Raw genomic sequence first — 24,903 nt, forward strand, 5'->3', positions numbered from 1 at the left:
TTAACCCTCGGGGCCGAGCTTGTTGAGTCAGTACGAGTTCATCTGGAGCGCAGTTACATGATTTTTGATACATGATGAGGCACTTGAATGTGCAAATTATCCGGTGTATCCGAGTTGTATTCCAATGTGTTTCAACTGTTGGTGAAATATTCTAGTTGAAGTGATAAGAACACATTAAAAATGCAAGCGACGATGATTGGTAATGGTTTGTCAAATGGACACTATTGGACCAGGTATGTATTTCTTAACCCCTCGGGTTGTATTAATAAGTACAAACCAACCGATAAGTGTAAGATGATAATATGTTAGAATATATATGTTTGTAACCATGCTAAATTTTGTATATTTGTATTTTTACTTTTTTTACATATGATTCTAAGCATAGCTTACCCTCCTTTTCATTCACTGTAGTTTTGAACAAGCGCTCAGAATCGGGACAGGTCGAAGTTCGATTAACTATCCAAGGACTTTATCTGGTAAATGGCTTGTACAACTACTTAAGTATGGCATGGATAGCATATACCTATTTTGTGAAATATTTTATGATTGGCCTGTTGGTTGAGAAATGTTTGATATGATAAGTCATGGTGATGTCTAATTTAGATCATGTTTGATATCATGGAAGTTTATAGGTTATCTAGTTCATAAAAATTCATGGGAAAGATGAAACTTGCCTTAAACAGATATTGCTGCAGCAATGACATGAATTTGAAAAATCACTAAAAATGTATAAATGGAACTAAATGATGAGTATATGAATTAGCTATGAGTCTATTCAATGATGAACAAAAAATAAAATATTTATGAATTTAAACTTTTGCGAATAGGCCAGATGATTCTGATCCCTGTTTGATTTAAACATAATAAATTACTAATAATGTTTTTATTTATGTACAGATTCTTTATTGAGTCTAGTTTTAATAGAAACAAACCTCAAAGTCATTGAAATTTTGTATAGAGATATATCTGATTCGTAATACACAGAGGTCAGAGCAGTCGAACCTGAAACAGGGGATACTTTAATTAATAAACTGTACTAATTGGCCCAATAAAAAATTCTAGAAAAATAGTAAATAGATATATGAGTCTAGATTCATATAAATTTATGGATCTTGATTTTGAGTTTCGTAACTCGAGATATGATTTTTCTTGTAACTATGACGCGAGTAGCTAGAAAGCTGTGAATGTAGAAACAAATGATTTGAAGTTCTTAATTGATAATAATGTTCAGTAACCCTCAGCTCGACTCCGGTGATGGTCTTGGCGTGGGGGAGTACATTTAGTGGAATCAGAGCAGGTTTACTCGGTTCTCGGACTACGTGTTGTATGTACGGATTTTGCTATACATGCCATATGTATGAATTGTGATAGTGTGACGACTTCTGACCTTTTTAAATGATTTTTATATAGTAAATGGATCCCAATCCAGCTGTGGCAGATGAAGTCGAGAGTAATGCGCCAGCTCCGGCTGAAGGGCAGCGCCGACTGAAAACCCACCTCTTACTGTTGGTCAGAGAGGAGGAGAAAGGGATCGGGAAGCCTTTTTCCAAATGATGAGTGCATGTTACACTGAGTTCGTTCGTACGAACCCAAATGTATGACCTCCCCCACCTCCCCCAATTCCTCAACCTATGCCTCCAATGCCTCAAGGAGTGATATGATAAAATTTCACAGAACCCCCGTTGATAGAATTCGTAAACAAGGGGCTGAAGAATTTAGAGCAAATATTGATGATGATGCAGAGAAAGCAGAGTTCTGGCTTGAAAATTCTATCCGGGTATTTGATGAATTATCTTGTACACCTGAAGAATGTTTGAAATGTGCTACATCTTTGTTGAGAGATTCAGCCTATAATTGGTGGAAGACTTTGATTTCGGTGGTACTGAAAGAGAGGGTAACCTGGGAATTCTTTCAAGAAGAGTTTCGGAAGAAATATATTAGTGAAAGATTTATTGATCAGAAATGTAAAGAGTTTCTTGAGCTGAAGCAAGGTAATATGACAGTCTCAGAATATGAAAGAGAGTTTGTTCGATTGAGTAAGTATGCCAGGGAATATGTTCCTACAGAAGCCAAGATGTGCCGACGATTTGAAGACGGGCTCAACGAAGACATTAAAGTATTTGTCGGGATCCTTGAACTGAAAAAAATGGTAGTCCTAGTTGATCGAGCTTGTAAGGCTGAAGAACTACTTAAAGAGAAGAGGAAGGTAGAGGTTGAGACACGAAATTGGAAGAAAAGGCCAATGAGTAAGGCACCTTCACAGCAACCCTGAAAGTCAAGAATATGAATCCTCGTTCCCAAGTTTCAGCTGGGCAATCATATGGAAATTTAAGAAGCAGAATGTGGGTCCTAAATCTCAGAATACTTCTGCAGCCAGTGTAGGGAACTCGAGATTTGTTAAACCCGAGTGCCAGCGGTGTGGTAGAAATCATTTTGGTCCGTGCAGAGCAAATGAATGTTTTCGATGTGGTTCTCCAGATCATTTTATTAGAGACTGCCCAGAGAGAGCTGAGAAAGAAAAATTTCAGAGTGTAAAAGCTAGTGGTGCAAACTCGAGGGAAGGTATCCGAGAAAAGCTGGAAGTGAAACAAGCAGTAAGAATGTAGCCAGAGATGCAGTAGTTAGATCTGAGGGAAGAGCTCCGGCTAGAACTTATGCTATTAAAGCGCGTGAAGATGCTTCCTCACCCGATGTGATTATCGGTACATTTTCTCTTTATGATATTAATGTTATTGCTTTGATTGATCCTGGTTCTACTCATTCATACGTATGCATTAAACTGGTGTCTAGTATGAATATACCTGTTGAGAACACAGAATTTATGATTAGAGTGTCGAACCCGTTAGGCAAATGCGTGATAGTTGATAAAGTAAGCAAGAAATGCCCTTTAATGATTCGGGTCATTACTTTCCGGCCGACTTGGTGTTGTTGTCGTTTGATGAATTTGATGTTATTTTGGGTATGGATTGGTTGACATTGCATGATGCTATAATAAATTGCAAGAAAAGGTTATAGAATTAAAGTGTGAAAGTGGTGAAATTCTGCGGGTTGAGCCAGACAAATCAGAGGCATTATCTAGTATGATTTCTTCGATGTCGGCTCAGAGATATTTGAGAAAGGGTTATGAAGCTTATTTGGCGTATGTAATTAATACAAAAGAAGTTGAAAAGAAAGTTGAATCAGTGCCGGTTGTGTGTGAATTTGCGGACGTATTTCCAGAAGAATTGCCGGGTTTGCCTCCAGTCAGGGAAGTAGAATTTGGAATTGATTTAATACCGGGAACAGCTCCGATCTCGATTGCTCCATATAGAATGGCACCAGTTGCAAGAGTTGACTGATAAGGCTTTGTGAGACCGAGTTTTTCACCTTGGGGTGCTCCCGTGTTATTTGTGAAAAAGAAGGATGGTTCTATGAGATTATGTGTTGATTATCGGCAGTTAAACAAGGTGACAATCAAAAACAAGTATCCGTTGCCGAGAATTGATGATTTGTTTGATCAGCTAAAAGGAGCGACATGGTTTTTAAAGATTGACTTGAGATCTGGGTATTATCAGCTGCGAGTAAAAGAGTCAGATGTGCCTAAAACTGCTTTTAGAACAAGGTACGGTCATTATGAATTTTTAGTTATGCCATTCGGGTTGACAAATGCTCCTGCTGTGTTTATGGATTTAATGAATCGCATATTTCGGCCATACTTGGACAGATTTGTTGTGGTGTTTATAGATGATATTTTAATTTATTCAAAAGATGAGACAGAGCATGCTGAGCATTTGAGGATAGTTTTGCAAAATTTGAGAGATAAGCAACTGTATGCTAAGTTTAGTAAAAGTGAATTTTGGCTCCGGGAAGTTGGATTTTTGGGTCATATTGTTTCAGGTGATGGTATACGGGTTGATCCTAGTAAAATTTCAGCCATTGTTGATTGGAAACCACCGAAAAACGTAACTAAAGTTAGAAGTTTCTTGGGGCTAGCTGGGTATTATCGGCGGTTCGTAAATGGATTTTCTATAATTGCTTATCCTATGACTAGACTACTCCGAAAGAATGTTAAATTTGAATGGACGGAAGAATATCAACAGAGTTTCGAAGAATTGGAAAAGTTATTAACTGAAGCACCAGTGTTGATACAACCCGAATCAGGTAAAGAATTTGTGGTGTATAGTGATGCTTCTCTAAATGGTTTGGGGTGTGTACTCATGCAAGAAGGAAAAGTGGTGGCTTATGCTTCGAGACAGTTAAAACCTCATGAGAAGAACTATCCTACTCACGATTTGGAATTGGCTGCGGTGGTATTTGCTTTAAAGATTTGGCGACATTATTTGTATGGTGAAAAGTGCCGAGTATATACTGATCACAAAAGTCTTAAATACTTGATGTCACAAAAAGACTTGAATTTGAGACAGCAAAGATGGTTGGAGTTATTGAAAGATTACGAGCTTGTTATCGATTATCATCCAGGAAAAGCGAATGTGGTTGCCGATGCTTTAAGCAGAAAGTTGTTGTTTGCTTTGAGAGTTATGAACACTCAGTTGAAAATTTCAGATGACGGTTCGATTCTAGCAGAGTTAAGAGCAAGACCGATGTTTTTACAAGAGATTTCTGAAGCTCAAAAAAATGATCAAGATTTGCTAGCCAAAAGAAAACAGTGTGAAGCTGATACGGGATCAGATTTCAGAATCGGTTCTGATGGTTGTTTGATGTTTAAAAATCGGATTTGTGTACCGAAAAATGATGAGTTGATTCAAAAGATTTTGCATGAAGAACATAATGGTTGTTTAGCGGTTCATCCGGGCAGTACGAAGATGTATAATGACTTGAAGAAAATGTACTGGTGGAGTGGAATGAAAAGAGATATTTCCGAGTTTGTATCAAAGTGCTTAGTTTGCCAACAAGTGAAAGCTGAACACCAAGTACCTTCGGGATTACTCCAGCCTATTATGGTTCCTGAATGGAAATGGGATCGGATTACTATGGATTTTATATCAGGGTTGCCGTTAACTCCAGTGAAGAAAAATGCCATCTGGGCAATAGTTGACAGACTGACTAAATCGGCTCATTTTATTCTGGTACGTACAGATTATTCTCTTAATAAGTTGGCTGAATTGTATATCTGAGAGATTGTTAGACTTCATGGGATACCTTTGTCAATCATTTCAGATAGAGATCCGAGGTTTACCTCACGGTTTTGGCAAAAGTTGCAAGAAGCATTAGGTACAAAGTTAAATTTCAGCACTGCCTTTCATCCACAAACTGATGGACAATCAGAGAGAGTAATTTAGATTCTTGAAGACATGCTCAGATGTTGTGTATTGGAATTTCAAGGTAGTTGGGAAAAGTATTTACCGTTGGTAGAATTTGCTTATAATAATAGTTATCAGACAAGTTTGAAGATGGCACCTTATGAAGTATTATATGGTCGTAAATTTCGGACGCAATTGTATTGGACTGAACTCAAGGAAAATTAGATTTATGGAGTTGATTTAATAAAATAAACCGAATAAAAGGTGAAAGTGATTCGAGATTGTTTGAAAGCTACTTCAGATAGACAGAAATCTTATGCGGATTTGAAACGAAAGCAAATGGAGTTTCAAGTTGGTGATAAGGTATTTTTGAAAGTGTCTCCATGGAAGAAAGTCCTTAGATTTGGATGAAAGGGCAAGTTAAGTCCGCGTTTTATTGGACCGTATGAAATAATTGAAAAAGTTGGACCGGTAGCATATCGGCTAGCGGTACCACCCGAATTAGAGAAGATTCATGATGTGTTTCACGTATCTATGTTACGTCGGTATCACTCGGATCCTTCACATATAATTTCACCGACAGAAATTGAACTGCGACCGGATATGACTTATGAAGAAGAACCGATTAAGATTTTAGCTCGAGAAGTCAAACAACTAAGAAATAAAAGTGTTGCACTTGTAAAAGTGTTGTGGCAAAAGCATGGGGTAGAAGAGACTACATGGGAACCTGAAGAAACTATGAGAAACCAATACCCACACCTGTTTACCGGTAAGATTTTCGAGGACGAAAATCCTTAAAAGGGGGGAGAGTTGTAATATCCTGAATTAGAGCTTAATCGGAATAGTGGTTTCGTGACCACAAATCCGAGATAGAAATAATTATTTTACAATGATTTTGATGTTTATGATATGATTGCATGATTGTGTGAAAATTTTGTGATGAAATTCTATGCCTAAAGTGCTTAAATTGAAAGTAGGGACTAAATCGAATAAGTTACAAAACTTGCATTCTAGAAGTTTTTAGTATGAAATTTTTTTGGAATATTAATGAGGAGGTCTTAAATAGCAATTTGACCAATTTTAAGTTCATGGACAAAATTAGGACATGGAAGGAATTTTTGGAAAGTTTAGTAGTAAGGGTATTTTGGTCATTTAATTATTAAAATGAATTAAAAACAAAATTAAAAGCCAATTTTTGTCCATCTTCTTCATTAGGCCGAAATTTCAAGGGTTCTCCATAGCTAGGGTTTGTTTCAAGCTTCCAAGCTCCATAGTAAGTGATTCCAAGCCCCGTTTTTAATGTTCTTTACGTTTTTGGAATCCCGGAAGCTCGATTAAGCTTATGCTAGCAATAATTCAACCTAGGGTTTATATTTGGAAAAATACCCATAGGTGAAATTTGTGTATTTTGATGTTTTATGATAGAATATAGGGTTTTAAATTATGTTAGACAACTTGTGCTACTCGGTTTTTAGTGAAAACGAATAAAAGGGCTTAATCGGCAAAAATACCTAATAGTCACAAGTATATGTTAGAGAGAGAATTTGATGTTGCCATAGAAGGGAAAAGTGATCAGCATGTTATAAAACAAAAGAATAAGGAATAAAGTTTAATTCCCGAGCCTAGGGGCAAAAGTGTAATTATGTAAAAGTTTAGGGGCAAAAGTGTAATTTTTTTAAAGTTCGTATTAAATGCTATTTTGATAAATGTATGTATTAAATAAGATTAATTTGGTATTATAGATCAAGAAAAACGAGATTCAAGTCGTGATCATGGAAAAGAAAAGATTGTGGACTAAATTGCAAAATCTTTATATTTTGGTACCAAGGTAAGTTCATGTGTAAATAATGTAGCATAAATGTTATTTTTAAGTTATTAATGTTAATTATATGATATGCTAATTTTAATCGTGAAATATTATGCTTTGTGGTTAATGTTGAGTAATATGCAAATTATGTTTACTACTTGATAAATATGAATTGCTACCGAGTATTGGTTCCGATATTCCATGGAAGACGGCAAATGTGAGATCGAGGGAAAAAGCCCGTTTGAACCTTAGGAATAGATTAGGATACAAGTGACATGTCACTAGGATGGTTGAGCATCCGAACTCGTTGAGTTGAGTCCGAGTTCGTGAGATGTAACTAGGCATCCGAGCTCGTTGAGTTGAGTCCGAGTTCACTTATAGATGCGAACGCCCGAGCTTGTTGAGTTGAGTCCGAGTTCACTTAGGGGCGGGTTACATGATTTCTTGATTACATATGAGGCACTTATGTTCAAATTATCCGTGTATCCGAGTTGTATTCCGATGTGTTCAACGGGTGAAATTTCTAGTGAAATGAAAGAACACTTAAGATGCAAGCGACGTATTGGTAAGTGTTGTCAAATGGACACTTTGGACAGGTATGTTCTTAACCCTCGGGTTGATAATAGATACAACAACGCTAAGGTGGTAAGATGATGAATAATGTTTAGAAATATGATATATGTTTTGGTGATACCATGCTAAAGTTGTTTGGTATATTTGTATTGTTATGTTACTTGTTATTTACATATGAACTTACTAAGCATTTACGCTTACTCCTTCCTTTTCATTCACTGTAGTTTTGAACAAGTCGGCTCAGGAATCGGGACAAGTCGAAAGTTCGATCACACTATCCAAAGGACTTTATCTTGGTAAATGGCTTGTACAACTACTTAAGTATGGCATGTATAGCAATATGCCTATTTTGTGTAAATAATTTTATGATATGGCCATGTTTGGTTGAGAAAATGTTTGATATTGATAAGTCATGGTGATGGCTAATTTAGATCATGTTTGATATCATGGAAGTTTAATAGGTTATCTAGTTCATAAAAATTCACGGAAAGATGAAACTTGCCTTAAAACAGAATATTGCTGCAGCAATGACATAAATTTGAAAAATCACTAAAAATAATATAAATGGAACTAAATGATGAGTAAGTTATGAAATTGAAGCTTAATGAGTCTATTTTCATATGGATTGAACAAAACAGGAATATAAATTATATTTTATGAGATATTTAAACTTTTACGAAACAGGGCCAGAGTGATTTCTGGATCCCCTTTTCTGATTTTAAAAATTCATAATAAATTTTACTAAAATAATTAGAAGTTGTTATTTATATGTAAAGATTCCTTATTGAGTCTAGTTTTAATAGAAACAAACCTCAAAGTCATTGAAATTTTGTATAGAGATATATCTGATTCGTAATACACAGAGGTCAGAGCAGTTGAACCCTGAAATAGGGGATACTTTAATTAATAAACTGTACTAATTGGCCCAATAAAAAATTCTAGAAAAAAATTAGTAAATATATATATGAGTCTAGATTCATAGAAAATTTACAGATCTTGATTTCGAGTTTCGTAACTCGAGATATGATTTTTCTTGTAACTGTGACGCGAGTAGCTAGAAAGCTGTGAATGTAGAAACAAATGATTTAAAGTTCTTAAATTGATAAATTATGTTCGGTAACCCCTCAAGCTCGACTCCGGTGATGGTCTTGGGTGTGGGGGCGTTACAGTCTTACAGATTTGAGTACATCGTTTGCTTAAAGCCATAGTCCAACTATGGTCTTACACATAAATTATCATGACCTTGCCATGGTCTTGTACATATCACAATGCCATAGTCTCGCTATGGTTTTTCACTTTATTATGATGCCATAGCCCTGCTATGGTCTTACACGTGCACACATTCTAATATCCCGAATTAGGGCCTAATCAGAATACTAGTTTTGGGATGACAAATCTGAGATAAAAATAATTATTTTATTATCATTTTAAGGTCTATGGCATGACTTCATGATTTTGTGAAATTTCGTTTAGAAATTTTATCGATAGAGGGTCCAATTTGATATTTAGGACTAAATTGCAAGAGTTATAAAATGTGTGTTCTAGTTCACAAAGGTACTAAGTACTTGTGAGTAATGGGTTTTTAAAGTGGAGGTCCTTGGATAGTAATTAGACCATTATACTATTTTGGAAAAAAATACCTAAAGGAAGATAAAACACCATAGTTTTTAATTAAGGGCATTTTTGTCATTTAGTTATTAAAATGAATTAAAAACAAAATTAAAAGCCAATTTTTGTCCATCTTCAACCCCTTGGCCGAATTTTACATGAGGAAGACATATCTAGGGTTTTTCAAGCTACCAAGCTCGATTGTAAGTCCATTTTAGCCCCATTTTTAAAGTTCTTTATATTTTTGAAATCCCGGTAACTTGGTTAAGCTTATTCTAGCAATAATTTAACCTAAGGTTTATATTTGGAAAAATACCCATAGGTGAAATGTGTTTATTTTGATTTTTTATGGTAGAATATGAAGCTTGAAATTGTGTTAAACAACTTTTACTAAGCGATTTTACGTGAAAACGAGTAAAACGACAAAATCGGTAAAAATACCTAATGTTCATAGGTACATGTTAGAGTGAGAATTTGATGTTGCCATAGAAGGGAAAAATGATCAGCATGTCATAAAACATAAGAAAATAGGATAAAGTTTAATTTCCGAGCCTTGAAGCAAAAGTGTAAATATGTAAAAGTTTAGGAGCAAAAATGTAATTTTACCAAAGTTTGAGTCAAGGACTGTTTTAATAAATGTGATTATTAAATAAGCTAAATTTTTTATTTTAGATCAAGAGAAATAAGATTCGAGTCGGGATCGAGGGAAAAATAAAGTTTACGAGGAATAGGCTCGCTTTCTAACATTTTGTACCGCGGTAAGTTCAGGTGTAAATGTAGTAACATAATTGTCATTTTAAGTAATTTAATGATATTTATTCGATATGATGATTATTATCATGAAATATTATACTTTGTGGTTATTATTGAGTAACATACAAAATATTATGCTTTGTGGTTATTATTGAGTAATATACAAATTATGTGAGCTACTTGATAAATATGAAATGCTACCAAGTATCGGTTCCAACATTTCGTGGAAGACGGCAAAGATGTGTGATTGAGGAAAATCTCGTTTGAACCTTAGGAATAGATTAGGATACAAGTGACATGTCACTAGGATATTTGAGTTCCGAACTCGTTGAGTTGAGTCCGAGTTCGTGAGATGTAACTAGGCATCCGAACTCGTTGAGTTGAGTCCGAGTTCACTTATGGGTGGGTTACATGGTAGCTTGGCTACACATATATTCCGCAGGCTATTGAGTTTGTCTAGCTGTGGGCATGGCACTTATGTGCATGCATTCATGTATCCAATTATATTTCGAGTGTTCAACGGGTAATTTGGCGAAGTATGTAATAGCCTAATTTTCAGTGGTATCAGGAATAGAGATTTGAGATTACTAAATTCGATGAGTGAGTTGAAAATTTAATAGATTAATACCTATAATTCAAATGTGAATATAAAAGCATTTTTGAATTAGTGAATTTGGTGATTTAAAAGAATTAATTAGGTAAATTGGGTCGAGAATGAGGTATCGAGACCTCGACTTCATAAATCGAGCCATATATATTTTTAGAAATATTTATGGAGTGTTGGTGAGTTAGTAATAAAATTTAGTCAGAAAATTTTGACGTTTGGGTGGTTAATTAAATAAAAAGGACTAAATTGAAAAAGGTGTAAAAGTTGCTAAAAGGATTAAATAGCTCAATTTTCAAATGAGGAAGGACCTAAAGTGCAAATAAGCTCAAAGGAGATATTTTGGGCGGCAATAGCTGAGAAAAATCAGGAAATGGGTGAAATAAGGGAAAAATTAGAAAATTCCAAAATGGGCTAAATAAAAATGGGACTAAATTGGAATATCTAGAATTCTCTTCATTTCTCTTCATATTCATCAGCTGAAAAACAACCATGGAGAAGGGTTCAAGCTGGTTTTCATACTCTAGCTTCATGTAAGTTTAATTCTTACCTTTCTCCTTGAAATTTTTATGTTTGGACCTTTACAATTGGGTCCAATTTACTATTTCATTAGTTTTTGATTCCATGGCTAATTTTTGAAGTTTTTATGGATGAGTGCTGGAAGTATATGATGATTTGACATGGAATTAGAGCTTTAAATTGTTTATATTTTGATTTTATTGAAAGAATTGAATAGAAAGTAAATGTTTGGGACCTAATTGTAAAAGAGTTTGAAGTTAGAGTTTTATGTGGAAATTTTAAATTTCAATAGTTATGAAATAACTTATAATGTCTAGAGAAAGTATTAATTGAGAAAATTATCTTAATTGAGAAAATTATCTTAATTGAGGGGTTAATTGAGCAAGGACTGAATTGTATGAATTGTGAAATTTGGGGCAAAATAGAAATCAACATTTTGCAATAAAACTGTTTTGGGCAGCAGCAGTACTTTAATTTTGAAAAATCACTAAAAATTGTAGAAATCAAATTAGAGGATGAATAAAATATGAAATTAAATATTATTGAGTCTAGTTTCTTATAAAAGAAATTATGAAAGCAATGGAATTGTAAATCATGAGATACAATAACTTTTGTGAGACAATGTCAGAATGATTTCGAGTTCCCCTATTCTGAATGTGGACAATCATCAAAATTTGGATAAAAATAATTATGGGATTAAATTTATATGTTTAGAATCCTGAATGAGTCTATTTTCAAGAGAAACAAATGAAGACATCATTCGAATCCTTTACGATAAGATAATTAATTTTTAGTGAAGAAGGGTCGGAACTGTCAGACAGTAGAAGAGGGGAGACTTCAATGAATAAACTGTATTAATTGGCCCAACCAAAAATTATGAACTTTTTATAATAAGAAGAAATATGAGTCTAGTTTCTGGGAAAATTTATGGATCTTAATTTAGAGTTCTGTATCTCAAGATAAAAATAATTTAGTGACTATGACAAAGATGGACAGCTTGAATATTCACATAAGTAGATAGTGAAAATTATGGATAATTCTACCTACAAGTGTGTTGTTTATACTAAGGATGTGGATGGAGAGGAGGAGGAGGAAAATATACATATATATATATGAATGACTTGTGTATAAATTGATCACATGCCCGATTATAATTGATAAATGTTGAATTAGAAATGATATAATGTTTTATTTGGAATATTTATTATGAAATTATGATTATCGTTGTAATACAAAAATCATACTTGTGAGTTTGTATAACTAAATTTTAGTGGCCATTTGTTAATTTTATGAATTTCATGATGTGTTATTTCATATGAATTGATGATAACTTCGTGAATATTGTGTGAACCACACGATCTGACCACACAGCCTGTGACCCCTTACAGTGTTGAAAAATTTTAAATATTTTCAAAAAAATTTCTGAGTTCTCGGTTAAGTCCCGATATTTATATTCTGGGCCTCGATGGCTCACATAAGGGACACTATGATTAAATTTGATTGATTTCAGGTATGAATGTTATGTGAAGCGAAATTTTTGTTAAATGATCTGTAAATTTTGGTAATACTCCGAATCCCTATTCCGGTGACGGATACGAGTTAAGGGTATTACAAAATATTTGTTGATGATCCCAATGAGATAAGCCATTGGTGAGTATGTCTTTGAGTTATGTTACAAGTTGTACATGTATGTACACTAAACTTATGTGTGATGCCTTGACATGTGATGATCTATGATGTATATAGTATTTGGTGAATATTATGAAAATGACATGATTTGGAATAAGTCCTTGATATTTGATGACATTGAGATTATGGATTTATGCTTATGAAGCATAATTACATGTTCTTACCATTATGAATGAAATGATATTGTATGGATTTGGTGAATAATAGTAATGAATGAGTAAATTTAGCCTTGGCAGTTTTGGATTACTGTAGTGGTGCAAGTTTGGAAATTCACCATAAATTGTGGAAATTGAATTAAGGGCTGAATAAAATATGACGTTAAATCTCAATGAGTCTAGTTTCACATAAAAGAAACAATATATGCAATAGAAATTTATATTATGAGATATTTAAATTGTTGTGAGACAGAGTCTAAATGACTTCGTGATCCCCTATTCCAATTTGAGAAAATCATTAAAAATTGTATAAAAATAATTATGGGTTGTAATTTATATTATTAAAATACTTAATGAGTATATTCTCTAGAAAGATAGATGGAAGCTTTATCCGAATTCTGTACTATGAGAAAAATAATTTTTAGTGAAGAGAGGTCAGAACTGTTGGACAAAAAAATAGGGGAAATTTTAACTAATAAACTGTACTAATTGGCCCAACCAAAAATTATAGAAAAAGATTAGTAAATAGATATATGAGTCTAGTTTCAGGGAAAATTTACAGATTTTAATTTTGAGTTTCGTAACTCAAGATATGATTTCTTTAGCGACTGTGATGCAGATGGGCAGTTTATTATGAAAGGTGAAATAAATTGTTTGAAATTGTTTAAGTGATAATTTAAGTCTGTTAACACCTCGTGCTCGACTCCGGCGACGGTCTCGGGTAAAGTGGTGTTACACACATATACTGCTATGGTCCAACCATAGTCTTACGTTCACAATGTCATAATCCAATTATGGTCTTTTCACTGAAATGCCATTGCCTAGCTATGGTCTTACATTCCACACTTTGTCGTGGTCCAACCATGGTCTTATCCGTCAATTTGTCACTGATCACAGAATGATTGTACTTAATCCTGCGTTCTACTCAATTTGAACTTTTTTTTCGATTTTCATTTTATCATAATAATCATGGTTCCACAACAAAGATATGAAATAATACATTATATAATCTCTAATTTTAACAATCAATCATAAAATTTAACTATAGAACTTACCTAGGCCATCTATAGAAGTTGTAGGAATTCAAAGACTAATCGATAATTTTCTCTTTTCCACGTTTATCTTCAGATTCTCGATATGGTGAAAAAATATGAAAAACCAGCTTGTTTCAGACATCCTATGCCATTTTTTGCTGATAATTAAGAAGAAATGTCTAGATTTTTCAATTTAGTCACTTGTTTTATATTTAATTTTAACCAAATTACCATTTTACCCTTACTTCACATTGTTTTCTTGTCTATTTCTATACCTATACCATCCAACCCATATAATTTGGGTCTAATTTCCTTTTAAAAATCCTTCCTCATTAGACACTTAAGCTTTTTAATCACTTTAGCAAGTTTTATACATTTTTACAATTTAGTCCTTTTTAATTAATTAACTATCAAAACGTTAAAATTCCCGAACGAAACTTTAATATTAACTCATTAACACTCCATAAATATTTATAAAAATATTTATGGCTCAGTTTATGAACTCGAGGTCTCGATACCTCGTTTTTGACCCAATTTATCTTATAAATTGTTCTAAATCACAAAATTCACTAATTCAAAAATACTTTTAATGCCATACTTGACTCATAAATGTTAATTTATTAAATTCTTTGAACTCACTCGCCAGATTTAGTGTCTCGAATCACTGTTTTCGACACCACTAAAAATTAGGTTGTTATAGTAGTGTTCCATCCTCCACAAGAAATTGTCCACATCGCATGCAGACCTTCTCCCCATAAACTCTTTTAGCTTCGAAACATCCTCACAATTAAGTGCTACACTTGACACAAGGCAAGCTTTCCCTCGAGCTCCTCAATTCTTGTGCTCGAAGCCTTTGTCGTAGCATTGTTTTCTCCTTCAAAGTCATTATTATGGCTTCGAGAGTATCGTTCCTATGTGAATTTAACAACTTGTTTACCTTATCCACAGTAGAATTGAGAGACATGGTCATATAATTTCTAGACTACTCCATCTAGTTATCTATACGATCATTTATGTCCTCTATAGACTCCTTGAGTTTGTCCACTTGTTCATTTACATCTAACAACATATCTTTTAAAAGGATTGGTTTTCTGGCCCACTCCTGATCGGTAATTTCTTTCAACATCTCGACAGTGCCTTCGTAACCATAGCTCAGATACCACTTGTCACGGGGTTAGAACTTTCGTCTCGCGTTTCGTGCAGCCTTAGGCAATCCTTTCGATGCAAACACGCCTAAATCAGCTTAACCACCAAACAATTGAGGATTTACAAAGAATTCCTCTAAGGCAGAACCAACTTAGCCAAAAGAAGGCACAAAAGAACAAAAAGTAACAGCAAACTATGCACAATGGGTTTTTGAGAAAATGCTTCTAATTCTGTTACTTTCTTTAAAAGAATACAATAAACATTGAAAGAATGAAGTGAGTTACAAGTGATGGGGAGGCTCTCTATTTATAGTTGAGCTCCTTCAAAACTGACGGTCTAGATCAAGTTACATCGATGGACAAGATTAGCCTATCCCTTAAATCTAAGGATTTACAAGATTACATAATCAATTTACATAATCAAGTCCAATCTAATTTTACAAGATATAATTCCCTTCAATCTTCTAAGATTAGTTTCCCTATTTACCAAGGTAGCCTATGTTGCCATATCTTCATTATTGGGCCATCCAAACTTCAATCTAACAGGTTTCTCCAACAGCTCTTTCAATCGGGCCAGCTCTTGTGGGCCAAATGATCCCCATGTCAATGGTAGACCTCTATGGGATGTATTGTGTGCAATAGTCATGGGCTTTGAACTGCGGCTCGTGACATGAGAGCGCACGATCCTGGCAATTAAATGGTGGGTCTATTTAGTCACCATCTTCTTTTTCTTTCGAATATTTCTCACAATCATATTTAGATTTAAAGAATATTGATATTAATTCAATTAATTTATATAATTAAATAAAGTAATATTTTACTTTTTTTTTCTTGGAATAAATATCTTTTTCATATTAATTTTATATTTCATAAAGATTAATCTTCTCTACATTCATAGTTGATTTTTCCAACAACTTTGTATTAAAGATTTGAACATGAGCTCTCCATTTAAGAATATAAAGTGCCTTACCATTATATCTAATACTTATTAATAATATTTTACATATTTTAATGTAAGATGATAGTATCTACAATTTTTTATTTTAAATAACATTTTTTTAAAATTTGAAAAACATAAATCAACCAAAAAGTTTATGTAGATTTGAGAAAGGATAATTATTCTATCCACTATGATGAAATAAAAAAATTTTCAAAAATGGATTTAAGATAATGCTAAGTATTTTTTTAATTATTTTAATGCAATTACTATATAATAATAAATGTCATCCTAAATAAGCGTGGATAGTTGGTTGAATTCTATTTTTAAAAAAATCTAAATTCACACTTGAACCATATAAATAAAAAAACCTATATTATTATTTGAAATTAATAAAATATATTTTATTAATATTTATATATTTTAAACTTAAATTTAAATAAAAAATTTTAAAAATTATTTTATTTAAATTTAAACCCGAATTCAACCCAACCACTAACAAGTTCACCTAGCACATGTACAACACTAATTAATAGATATCCAGATATTTTATAAATATAGTTTTTGCATATCTTTTACCTACATGATAAAAGGTGTTATAATCTAATATTAATAATTTATTTTATATTAAATTTGAATTGTTTACATTCACATCATAATATCTTATTATTTTAATTATTTTTATGTTATATTGTAAATTTGTGTAATGCTTTTAAAATATATATTAACTTTTAACATTAATTATAGGTATTATAACAATTAAATTTGCATTTTTTTTAAGTAATAAAATAGTACGCTTTGCAGGGAAGAAGACTTTTCCTAAGCAATGGGTCCGACAAGTTGCATTTGCTCCATTTTCTACATCCAAAGTGATCTCTCGACCAGCGCGCGATTGAACGTTCGATAAGAGTAAAGGGCGGGTGGTGCTTTCGTAAGCACACCACCATGCTCTACTCCTTCCATTTAACCACTTGCCATTTCTCTTTTCTTCTCCTTACAGTCTCTTGTCCCAAACCACCCAGAAAAAGAAAAGGCCTTTCCACTTCGTAGCTTTCTAACTGCATCTATCTGAAATGGAAGGGTTTCGGATTCGCCGCAAGTTTTGCCTGCGTTGCTTTAACATCGAGGTCGGCCTGTCGGGTTTCTTTATCTTTCACTTTAGTTTCAATGTTTTCCATGTTCTGTTTGTCAAAGCTGTAAAATGGAGCAAAATTTTCCTTTTTCATTATTTGGAATTGGGAAGTGTGTTGATCCAAAAGAAAAAGTTGAGACCTTAGTTCAAATATATAAGCTTTGCAGGTGAAATTAAAGCTGTGGCTTTTATTCTTGAAAACGTGCTTGTGGATTGTGGAAACAGGGTCGAGACCCGAGAGCTAGATTTGGAAGGGAGCGAAAGGTTAATAGGCGTATGATGCGGTCACTGAAAGCTTTTCAAGTTGCAGCTTCAGAGATTGAGGAGCTGTATTGGAGGACTAGGGCAGTGATCCAGCTGTTGTCTGAAGCCAGTAAACTTGCTGATGGGTGGATTTATGAGTTTCTTATTATGATTGAAAACGACCCTTTCATGAGGAACGCTTTTGAAATGATCAATGCTCAGAATCTGGATGTGACTTCTGAGGAACACATTGATCAGAATCAGGATGACCTGTATGATTTATTCTATTCGATGAGTTGATAGTTGTTTCTATCAACAACACCATCTTCAAAATTTAAACTCACGTTTTGTTCTTAAAAGTACAATATGTACTACCTTTGTAAAACACTGTTAGGCTAAGGAGGGCATTGGTAGAGTCAATAATATGCTTATGTTTATGGTATAAAGCTTCTGTTAGTGTCCTGGTTATGTGTATGGTAGTTGTAATGCCATGGTGTATTCCGATTGCATCACCGCCTTACTGTTTCCCCCTAGTTTTCCATCCCCTACATGTTTATTGTTACTGCTGGTGTACTTTGATATTTCAGCAGTGAAGTCTAATGTTTTAAAAAAATGTATGGATGATTTTATCTGTTTCTAAGACTCGGGTATGGAACATTTTATATTTTCTCATACATTTGCCTCCTTTCTCTGTAATATCTTATGTTATGGTAGAATATTTACATTTGACTTGCTGGATATCATGCTCCCTCTGACTCATTTAATTCTTTTTAGGCAATAATATCTTCTACTCAGGTATTCTGATTCCAGGATTGATGAACTTTTTTTTAATAGCTGTGTGGACTTCCGATATTTTTGGAGTTCAGAAACGGGCCTACAACAAATGCCTTTTTTCTATTGGATCAAACAAAAACAACTTTATCAATGTCATGTGGTTAAAATGTGGTTACTCCCTCTAATTGTATACAATTTGAGATTTAGTTCTCTACTTTAAAAGCTTAGAAATCCAATCCTTCTAATTTGTTTTCAATTTAAAATTTCTATTCTAATCATTATCATCATTGGTAGTTTCTATCAAAATTTATCAACTTATTATGCTTATTTCCTATCAATCATATGAGGATTGTCTAACCAGAATTCCAAGTTGACAAATTTTAATAGAAAATACTTACGATACTAGGTAGCGGTGTTCAAACGATTGCCGAACCGAATTACCCGAAATGTAAAAATCTTTAACCATTAACCGAACTGAATTTTTTTTCAAATACATTAACCGAAATTTATATATTTTGTCTTTTGGTTAAAATAAGTATAAAACATATAAAAAAATATTCCTAATTATGTTCTTTTTTTTAACAGTTCAAAAAAATATATTATATATAATATATATTATTTATTTCGATTAATATAAAAATAATAGTTCAAAAAATATATTGCTAATATAAAAATATATTATATATAATATATATTATTTATTTCAGTTAATCACTTAATTTTGAACTGAATTAACTAATAATCTAAATTTTAAAAAATCATTAACCAATCTTCGACCGAACTAAATTCAACCACCGACCAGTTAATTTGATTTTAATCGAATTATAAACACCCCTAAATTAAATTTTTTAAATAATAAAAAATAAGACTTGATTTATAAGATTTTTAAGAAAAAAACTAAATTTGAAATTTTATTTACATGTTTTAATTAACCTTGAGAAGTATTTCAAACCAAACATCTTGTCCACACTCGCAAGTTTTCCTCCCTTAGTTGGAAAGTGGTGTACGAGTAAGACTCCCAACCTCTATAAAATGGGGTAGCAATTTGCTTAGCAGCAGGTATAAAGATTCCTCTTCAACACCTCCCTCTTTCTTCTTTATGTTCTTCACTTTCCAACAAATTTCTGATGCTCCATTCTATCAATTTCTTTCTTACTTGGGACTGTGAAGCCATCGAGTGAGAAGGAAATTGATTTAGTCGAGTATCAAGGCACAACATCATCACTATCTGCTGCGATTTGTCTTTATGAGTTTTCGCTTCAGCCTCTCTTTAAATTCTTTGTTTATTTATTTATTTATATGTATCACTAACTTCGAACCCACAGTTTTGTCAAAATATCCATATATTTGTGTTTTACAGGTTTTATGTGAATATGGCAAAGGTGACACTCCACTTTGTTATTGTTATTATCGGATTATTGTTTAACCATACCTGTGAGAAGGCATCCCCGGTGCCAAAGGACAAATCAATGATTTCTAACTTTGATCTATTTAGCAGACAAATTCAGGTTCACTTCCTTAATATATTATTAATTATTTCTAACTTGTGGCTTAAATTCTTCGCCTCCTTCTCAACTCACACAAAGCCTCTTTTGTTCCCTAGAAAAAAATTACAAACAAAATATTTATGGAAAATTATAAATTAAACAAAATATGCAGATGTTTATCTTATAGACTTGGTGCTTTTGAAAGGACCGTAAAAACCCATGGCTTAATCTAATTAATTCATGTTGTGATTCTTAGAACTGAACATCAAATTCCTACATTTTTAATTTTTTTTAATTCAATAAATGAAAGGAAAGATGGATTCTAAGTTATTTTTTGTTTAGTGATTTTACCTATATCTCATTTTATGTCGGGAAAAAGAGGAAAATGAAAAGGATTTATTTTTTTTCTCCTATAAAGTTCTTTTTTTTTTTTTTGGTGGGGGGGGGGTTGTGGGGGTTAGTAATGTTCATAAGGTAAATGAACATCAATGTTTATCTTCTTTGCAATCTCATGAGTTTGAGCTTTGGGGGCTAAGTCGATGTGGATGATACGTAAAATGGCAGGACAACGTCTTCAGAGGACGCACGTATTTGGTGGATGTGAGGCAGCGAACGTGCGATCAGCGTACGACTGTGGATTTAAAAGTTAAAATGGTGGGAGCATCGCGAGACCGCTTAGTATCTGTTGATTTTTTAGCCATCAACTAGGCGATGACCGCGCGAGTCGCCGAATTTCTCACCGCCCATATAGATCTCGTTGAAAAAGAAATATCTCAGCGACTTACATTATCTCTATTTAATTTTGATTCGTCATAATTTTCTATTTTTAATATACCTCAAACATACTATAGATAATCTCTACAACTTAAACCTACTAGTACGTATGCTAAATATTGGGTTCATGTCATAATCATTTAAAATATTATGTTTTAAATAAATTTCGACATATTAAGATTCTCATTGTATAATGTTGATGAAGATATCAACATGAAACAAAATAAAGAGGAGGATATTATAGTTCTGAAAAACACTGCTTCATCATCATTTTAATTCATGTTATTTAAAAAAAAAATCCCCCGTAAGGGTAAAATCTTATTGAAGCATCGATAATTAAACTAATATGTTTCATATGTATTGAATCGATGAAAGCACTTTTTGATAATTATGTAATGCTCAAACTCCTTGCAAATTGTCATGTTACAATGAATTTTTTGCAACAATTTTTGTATATAGTCCTCCTTTTTCAATATATATATATGAGAGTCAATGTTGAATATCTATTACAACATTTTAAATTTAGTGGATTACCCATTTTTATAAGACTAATGATGATCCCCTTTGGATATTTAAAATTTAATCCTATTACTTTTATTATTTAGAATTTAATTTTTTATTAGTTTGATACAATAATTGAAGTCTAATTTATAATATTATTAAAAAACTTTTGTTGAATTGGATTACATAATTTTTTTAAAAAAAATTGCTCACTTTACAAAGATAATAAATTTTTTCATTCTGAATATAAGATAATAAAATTTTTTTCTTACATAACTTCGACGGCCTTAAATTAGCCACGTGATATTCTTTTAAAACAAAATTACCATTTAATTTAAGGATTTTAATTTATGAAGAGGATAAGGAGGGAAAGCAAATTTATACATTTTTTTGTATAGTACTTGAGTTGAACTATTTCAGTTTAAACCAATGAAAATGAATACTTCTTGGCGAAGGAGATGACTTTTTTGCAAAATTATTAGAGCAGCATACAATTTATCTTTCTTGGATACAAACAGATTGTTCATAAAAGCTCAAACACTGAGGTAGATTAGTGGCATCATCGGGTTTTAATATTCCAATTCATCTTGAATTGAATGCCTTTCCCACCTTTGCCTTAATCTAATTCAAAAACAGACAGACGATTGCTTTGTTTTTCTACTTCAAATGGTTGGGTTTTTCTTTCGTCGTATTTTGCAGCATCGCTCTCAAATCCTATTGGTCAGTTTCTCCTCTTTTCACTTTTACTGTTACTGGCTTCTTCTTCTACCATAACAATGATGAGCAAATTTATAATAAATAAAAAATTGCTGGTGGAATTGAACTTATGGATACTTTATTGTGGAAACAGGGACAACGACTAAGAGCTATGAGATTTAGATTGGGAAGGGAGAGAAGGCGTAATATGCGTGCGACGGAATTATTGGAAGATTGGGAAGGTGAAGCTGCAGAGATGGAGGACCAAATTAGGAGGATTAGGGGAGAGATGGAGAGACAGCTTGTAGCCGATATCTTTACCGATCTGTGGGTTTACGATTGTCTCATTCAGCTTGAAAACGACCCTTTCATGAGGGACGCTTTGCAAAGAATCCACGCTCAGAATCTCGATCCAAGGAACCTTATTTATACAAACCAACTTCGACCTTTTCAGGAACGACGCCGCCGCTACCGCCGCCGCCGATCGTCGCCATGAATAGTTCGATAGTGGGGGCGTAGTTTTCTTTTTTCTTTTTTCAGTATTTTTAAGGCTAAACTGTCAAAATAGTTATTTTTGTTTGACTTTAGTTATATTTTAGTCACTTATATTTAAAATGTTACGTTTTAATCACTTAAGTTATTATTTTGTTACGAAATGGTCATCTGCGGTTAAGATCTGTTAATATCTCAAACGGCAGCCCGACGTAATAGTTAAAATAAGTTTTAAATGTGAACATAAATATCTAATTGGGATGAGAAATTATTTTTAATGAAAATAGAATACAAAATTTTATTTTAAAACTTAATTTTCTCTAGTTTAAAGAGAAGTAACAGTTGGGGTTTATTTTATTCATTTTAAGTGCCACGTCAAATTGTCGTTTGGAAAGGTAACAGATCTAAACTATAAATGATCATTTCGTAATAAAATAATAATATAAGTGACTAAAACGTAACATTTTTAAATATAAATAGCTATTTTAATAATTTACCTTATTTTTAAATATAAATAAATTGCCTTAAGATTTTTTTTAATTATAATTTCTCGTATACACGTTCAGTTAATTATATAATTAAAAATGATGTTAATAGAACACATTTTATTGAGAAGATCACATATAAGCAAACGTTAATGAAATCGACTGTCAAATTCCACGTCCATCTCGTCACACGTTCAATATTTATATTTAAATATTTTTATTAAATTGATACATTTTTAATTGAATTATTAATCCAGTTATGAAATTATATATAATTAATATTATTAAAATTTTTTATTTTTATATTATCTTTAAAGAACATAATTATAAATTCAAAAATTAAATATTATTTAATATAAATTCATACCTACATTTACTATTAAACAAAATTTTAAAAATATTTTTCTCATAAATTATGTTGTTTTATGCCATGCGACAAAATTTATTTTTTATCTAATACATACTTTATTAAAGTCCACTTCATTTAATCTGAATAACGTAAGGCTTGCATATCATCTCGATAATTATCCATTAATTTTTTAATATATAAATTTGGAAGTACGATTCTTCTAAACATCAACTAGTGTTTTACTCTTTCTTTTTTTTTCTTTTTCATAAATTTCAAGAGATTTATTTTTCTTCTAACAATCTCATTATAAGTTCTGGTCATATCTGATATCTTTTTTGACATATTGTCTAAAATTATCCATATCCTCTCTCAACCTATAAATAAGATGATAATGCGCTTCAACGCACTCGAACCCATATCCTCTTACATTGACAACAATATTCATATCAATTGAGTTAATATTCAATCAGGATTTCATCTTTCAACCAGAGTCAACCTATCTAAAATTTAAAACTATAAAAATAAAAATTAAAAAAAAAAGCTTTTGCAGATTTGGAAGATTACATTATCATCAAATTTCTAAAATTTACTTATTCAAAAAATTATAAATTTTCATTATTTAAAATATTTTTAAATATTTCAATCTTTTATAATACTTTTTTGCATAAATAACAAGCACAAATAAAAATTCAAACCCTATATTCATGTTTTATTTTGTTGTAATTTTTTTTAATTGATGGGATATATATTATCTGTAATTTGTACCATTATCAAACCAATAAAAATTCTTAAAAACTCCTTAAAAAATTAAAAACTGTTATAAAATAAATAGATAGAAAGTAAAGAACAAAGAGAATGGGAGAGTAAAGAGAGAACGTATTTTATTGATCAATCGGAATATTTACAAAGCTTCTCCAAAGTCTTTATTTATAGGCATAAGAAGTATAAATGAAGTAGAGGTCTACCTCTAATAACTATTAGAATTTAAAGTACATCAAAACTTATCTTGATCTTGATGGATATCCACTTAACAAGATATTCATAATACTCCCTATTGGACGTCCATCGGTAGATAATGTGCCTCGTTAAAACCGTACTGAAATAAAAACCCTGTGGAAAAAAATCCTTGTAACGCCCCAAATTTTATGTTTCTGCTTTTGGCAATTAATTGACACAACTGAGTATCTGCTTCAGTGGTTAAGTGTTCTGGAAGTGTCTGGGAGGTCCCAAGTTCAAGCCTTGCATTTGGCAAATTTTAGTATTTTTCTAACTTAACCCCTATTTCTGGCTAGTAGGCTTTTAGGTAATTGTTCGTAAGTTTATATTAGAATGGACTTGTTGGGCTGATGGATAAATGGACTACTGGGGGGTGGAGCTCTTGTGTTCGAATCCTTGCGTGAGCAAGGGAATTCTTTTTGCATGGGGTGTGTGGCGAGTGGATGAGTTTGATTGGAATTGGAATTTTGCAGTGGTTATGATGGAGGGGATAATGGGAGAAAATCAAGGGATTTTCAGTCACATCTTGGTTTTCTCTCTCTTCAAATTTTTCTCTCAATTTTCTTTTTGACGGTTGTTCTATTTTTCCCCTTTTGCCAAAATTTTGCCTTCCTTTTTCCCTTTCGTTATGATTTTCGTTTCAATTGTCTCCTTTTAGTGCATCCTCTGATTAGTTGTTCGGTAAGTGGAGGTAAAGGTTTTGTTTGTAATTTTGTCTTCCAATTGTCGTTTAGATACTCATTATCTATCTTGGCAATAACGAATCAAGAAGATAAGGCCTCTCCTCATTCAAAATCGTGACAGAATCGTTTGGGGTTGTTGGGTAAGTGTTAAAAATTCGATTTGAAATATTATCAGTTTCATGATTTCGATAATGGAGAACTATGGCTGATCTTGGGAGGTTTGTGGT

General features: G+C 32.5%; 2 protein-coding genes across 2 annotated transcripts; both read left to right on the top strand.

Annotated features, from left to right (window-relative positions):
• Positions 1 to 16,932: 16,932 nt before the first annotated feature.
• Positions 16,933 to 18,079, top strand: LOC107961248 (uncharacterized). Its single transcript, XM_016897437.2, has 2 exons — positions 16,933 to 17,191; positions 17,422 to 18,079. Exons 1-2 carry the CDS (start codon positions 17,138 to 17,140, stop codon positions 17,737 to 17,739), a joined length of 372 nt encoding a protein of 123 aa, XP_016752926.1. The 5' UTR covers positions 16,933 to 17,137; the 3' UTR covers positions 17,740 to 18,079.
• Positions 18,080 to 21,336: 3,257 nt separating this feature from the next.
• Positions 21,337 to 22,302, top strand: LOC107957687 (uncharacterized). Its single transcript, XM_016893234.2, has 2 exons — positions 21,337 to 21,695; positions 21,826 to 22,302. The coding sequence occupies exons 1-2, from the start codon at positions 21,642 to 21,644 to the stop codon at positions 22,165 to 22,167; spliced, it is 396 nt and encodes a 131-aa protein (XP_016748723.1). The 5' UTR covers positions 21,337 to 21,641; the 3' UTR covers positions 22,168 to 22,302.
• The last annotated feature ends 2,601 nt before the right edge of the window (positions 22,303 to 24,903 follow it).

The sequence above is a fragment of the Gossypium hirsutum genome, chromosome A11 (genome assembly GCF_007990345.1).
Source record: "Gossypium hirsutum isolate 1008001.06 chromosome A11, Gossypium_hirsutum_v2.1, whole genome shotgun sequence".
Taxonomy (NCBI): domain Eukaryota; kingdom Viridiplantae; phylum Streptophyta; class Magnoliopsida; order Malvales; family Malvaceae; genus Gossypium; species Gossypium hirsutum.

Excerpts from the sequence above, each read along its gene's own strand:
- LOC107961248 (XM_016897437.2), top strand. The coding sequence starts at position 17,138 with ATGGAAGGGTTTCGGATTCGCCGCAAGTTTTGCCTGCGTTGCTTTAAC. Across the intron at positions 17,192-17,421 it reads TGCGTTGCTTTAACATCGAG|GGTCGAGACCCGAGAGCTAG; the intron begins GTCGGCCTGTCG and ends TTGTGGAAACAG.
- LOC107957687 (XM_016893234.2), top strand. The coding sequence starts at position 21,642 with ATGGTTGGGTTTTTCTTTCGTCGTATTTTGCAGCATCGCTCTCAAATC. Across the intron at positions 21,696-21,825 it reads ATCGCTCTCAAATCCTATTG|GGACAACGACTAAGAGCTAT; the intron begins GTCAGTTTCTCC and ends TTGTGGAAACAG.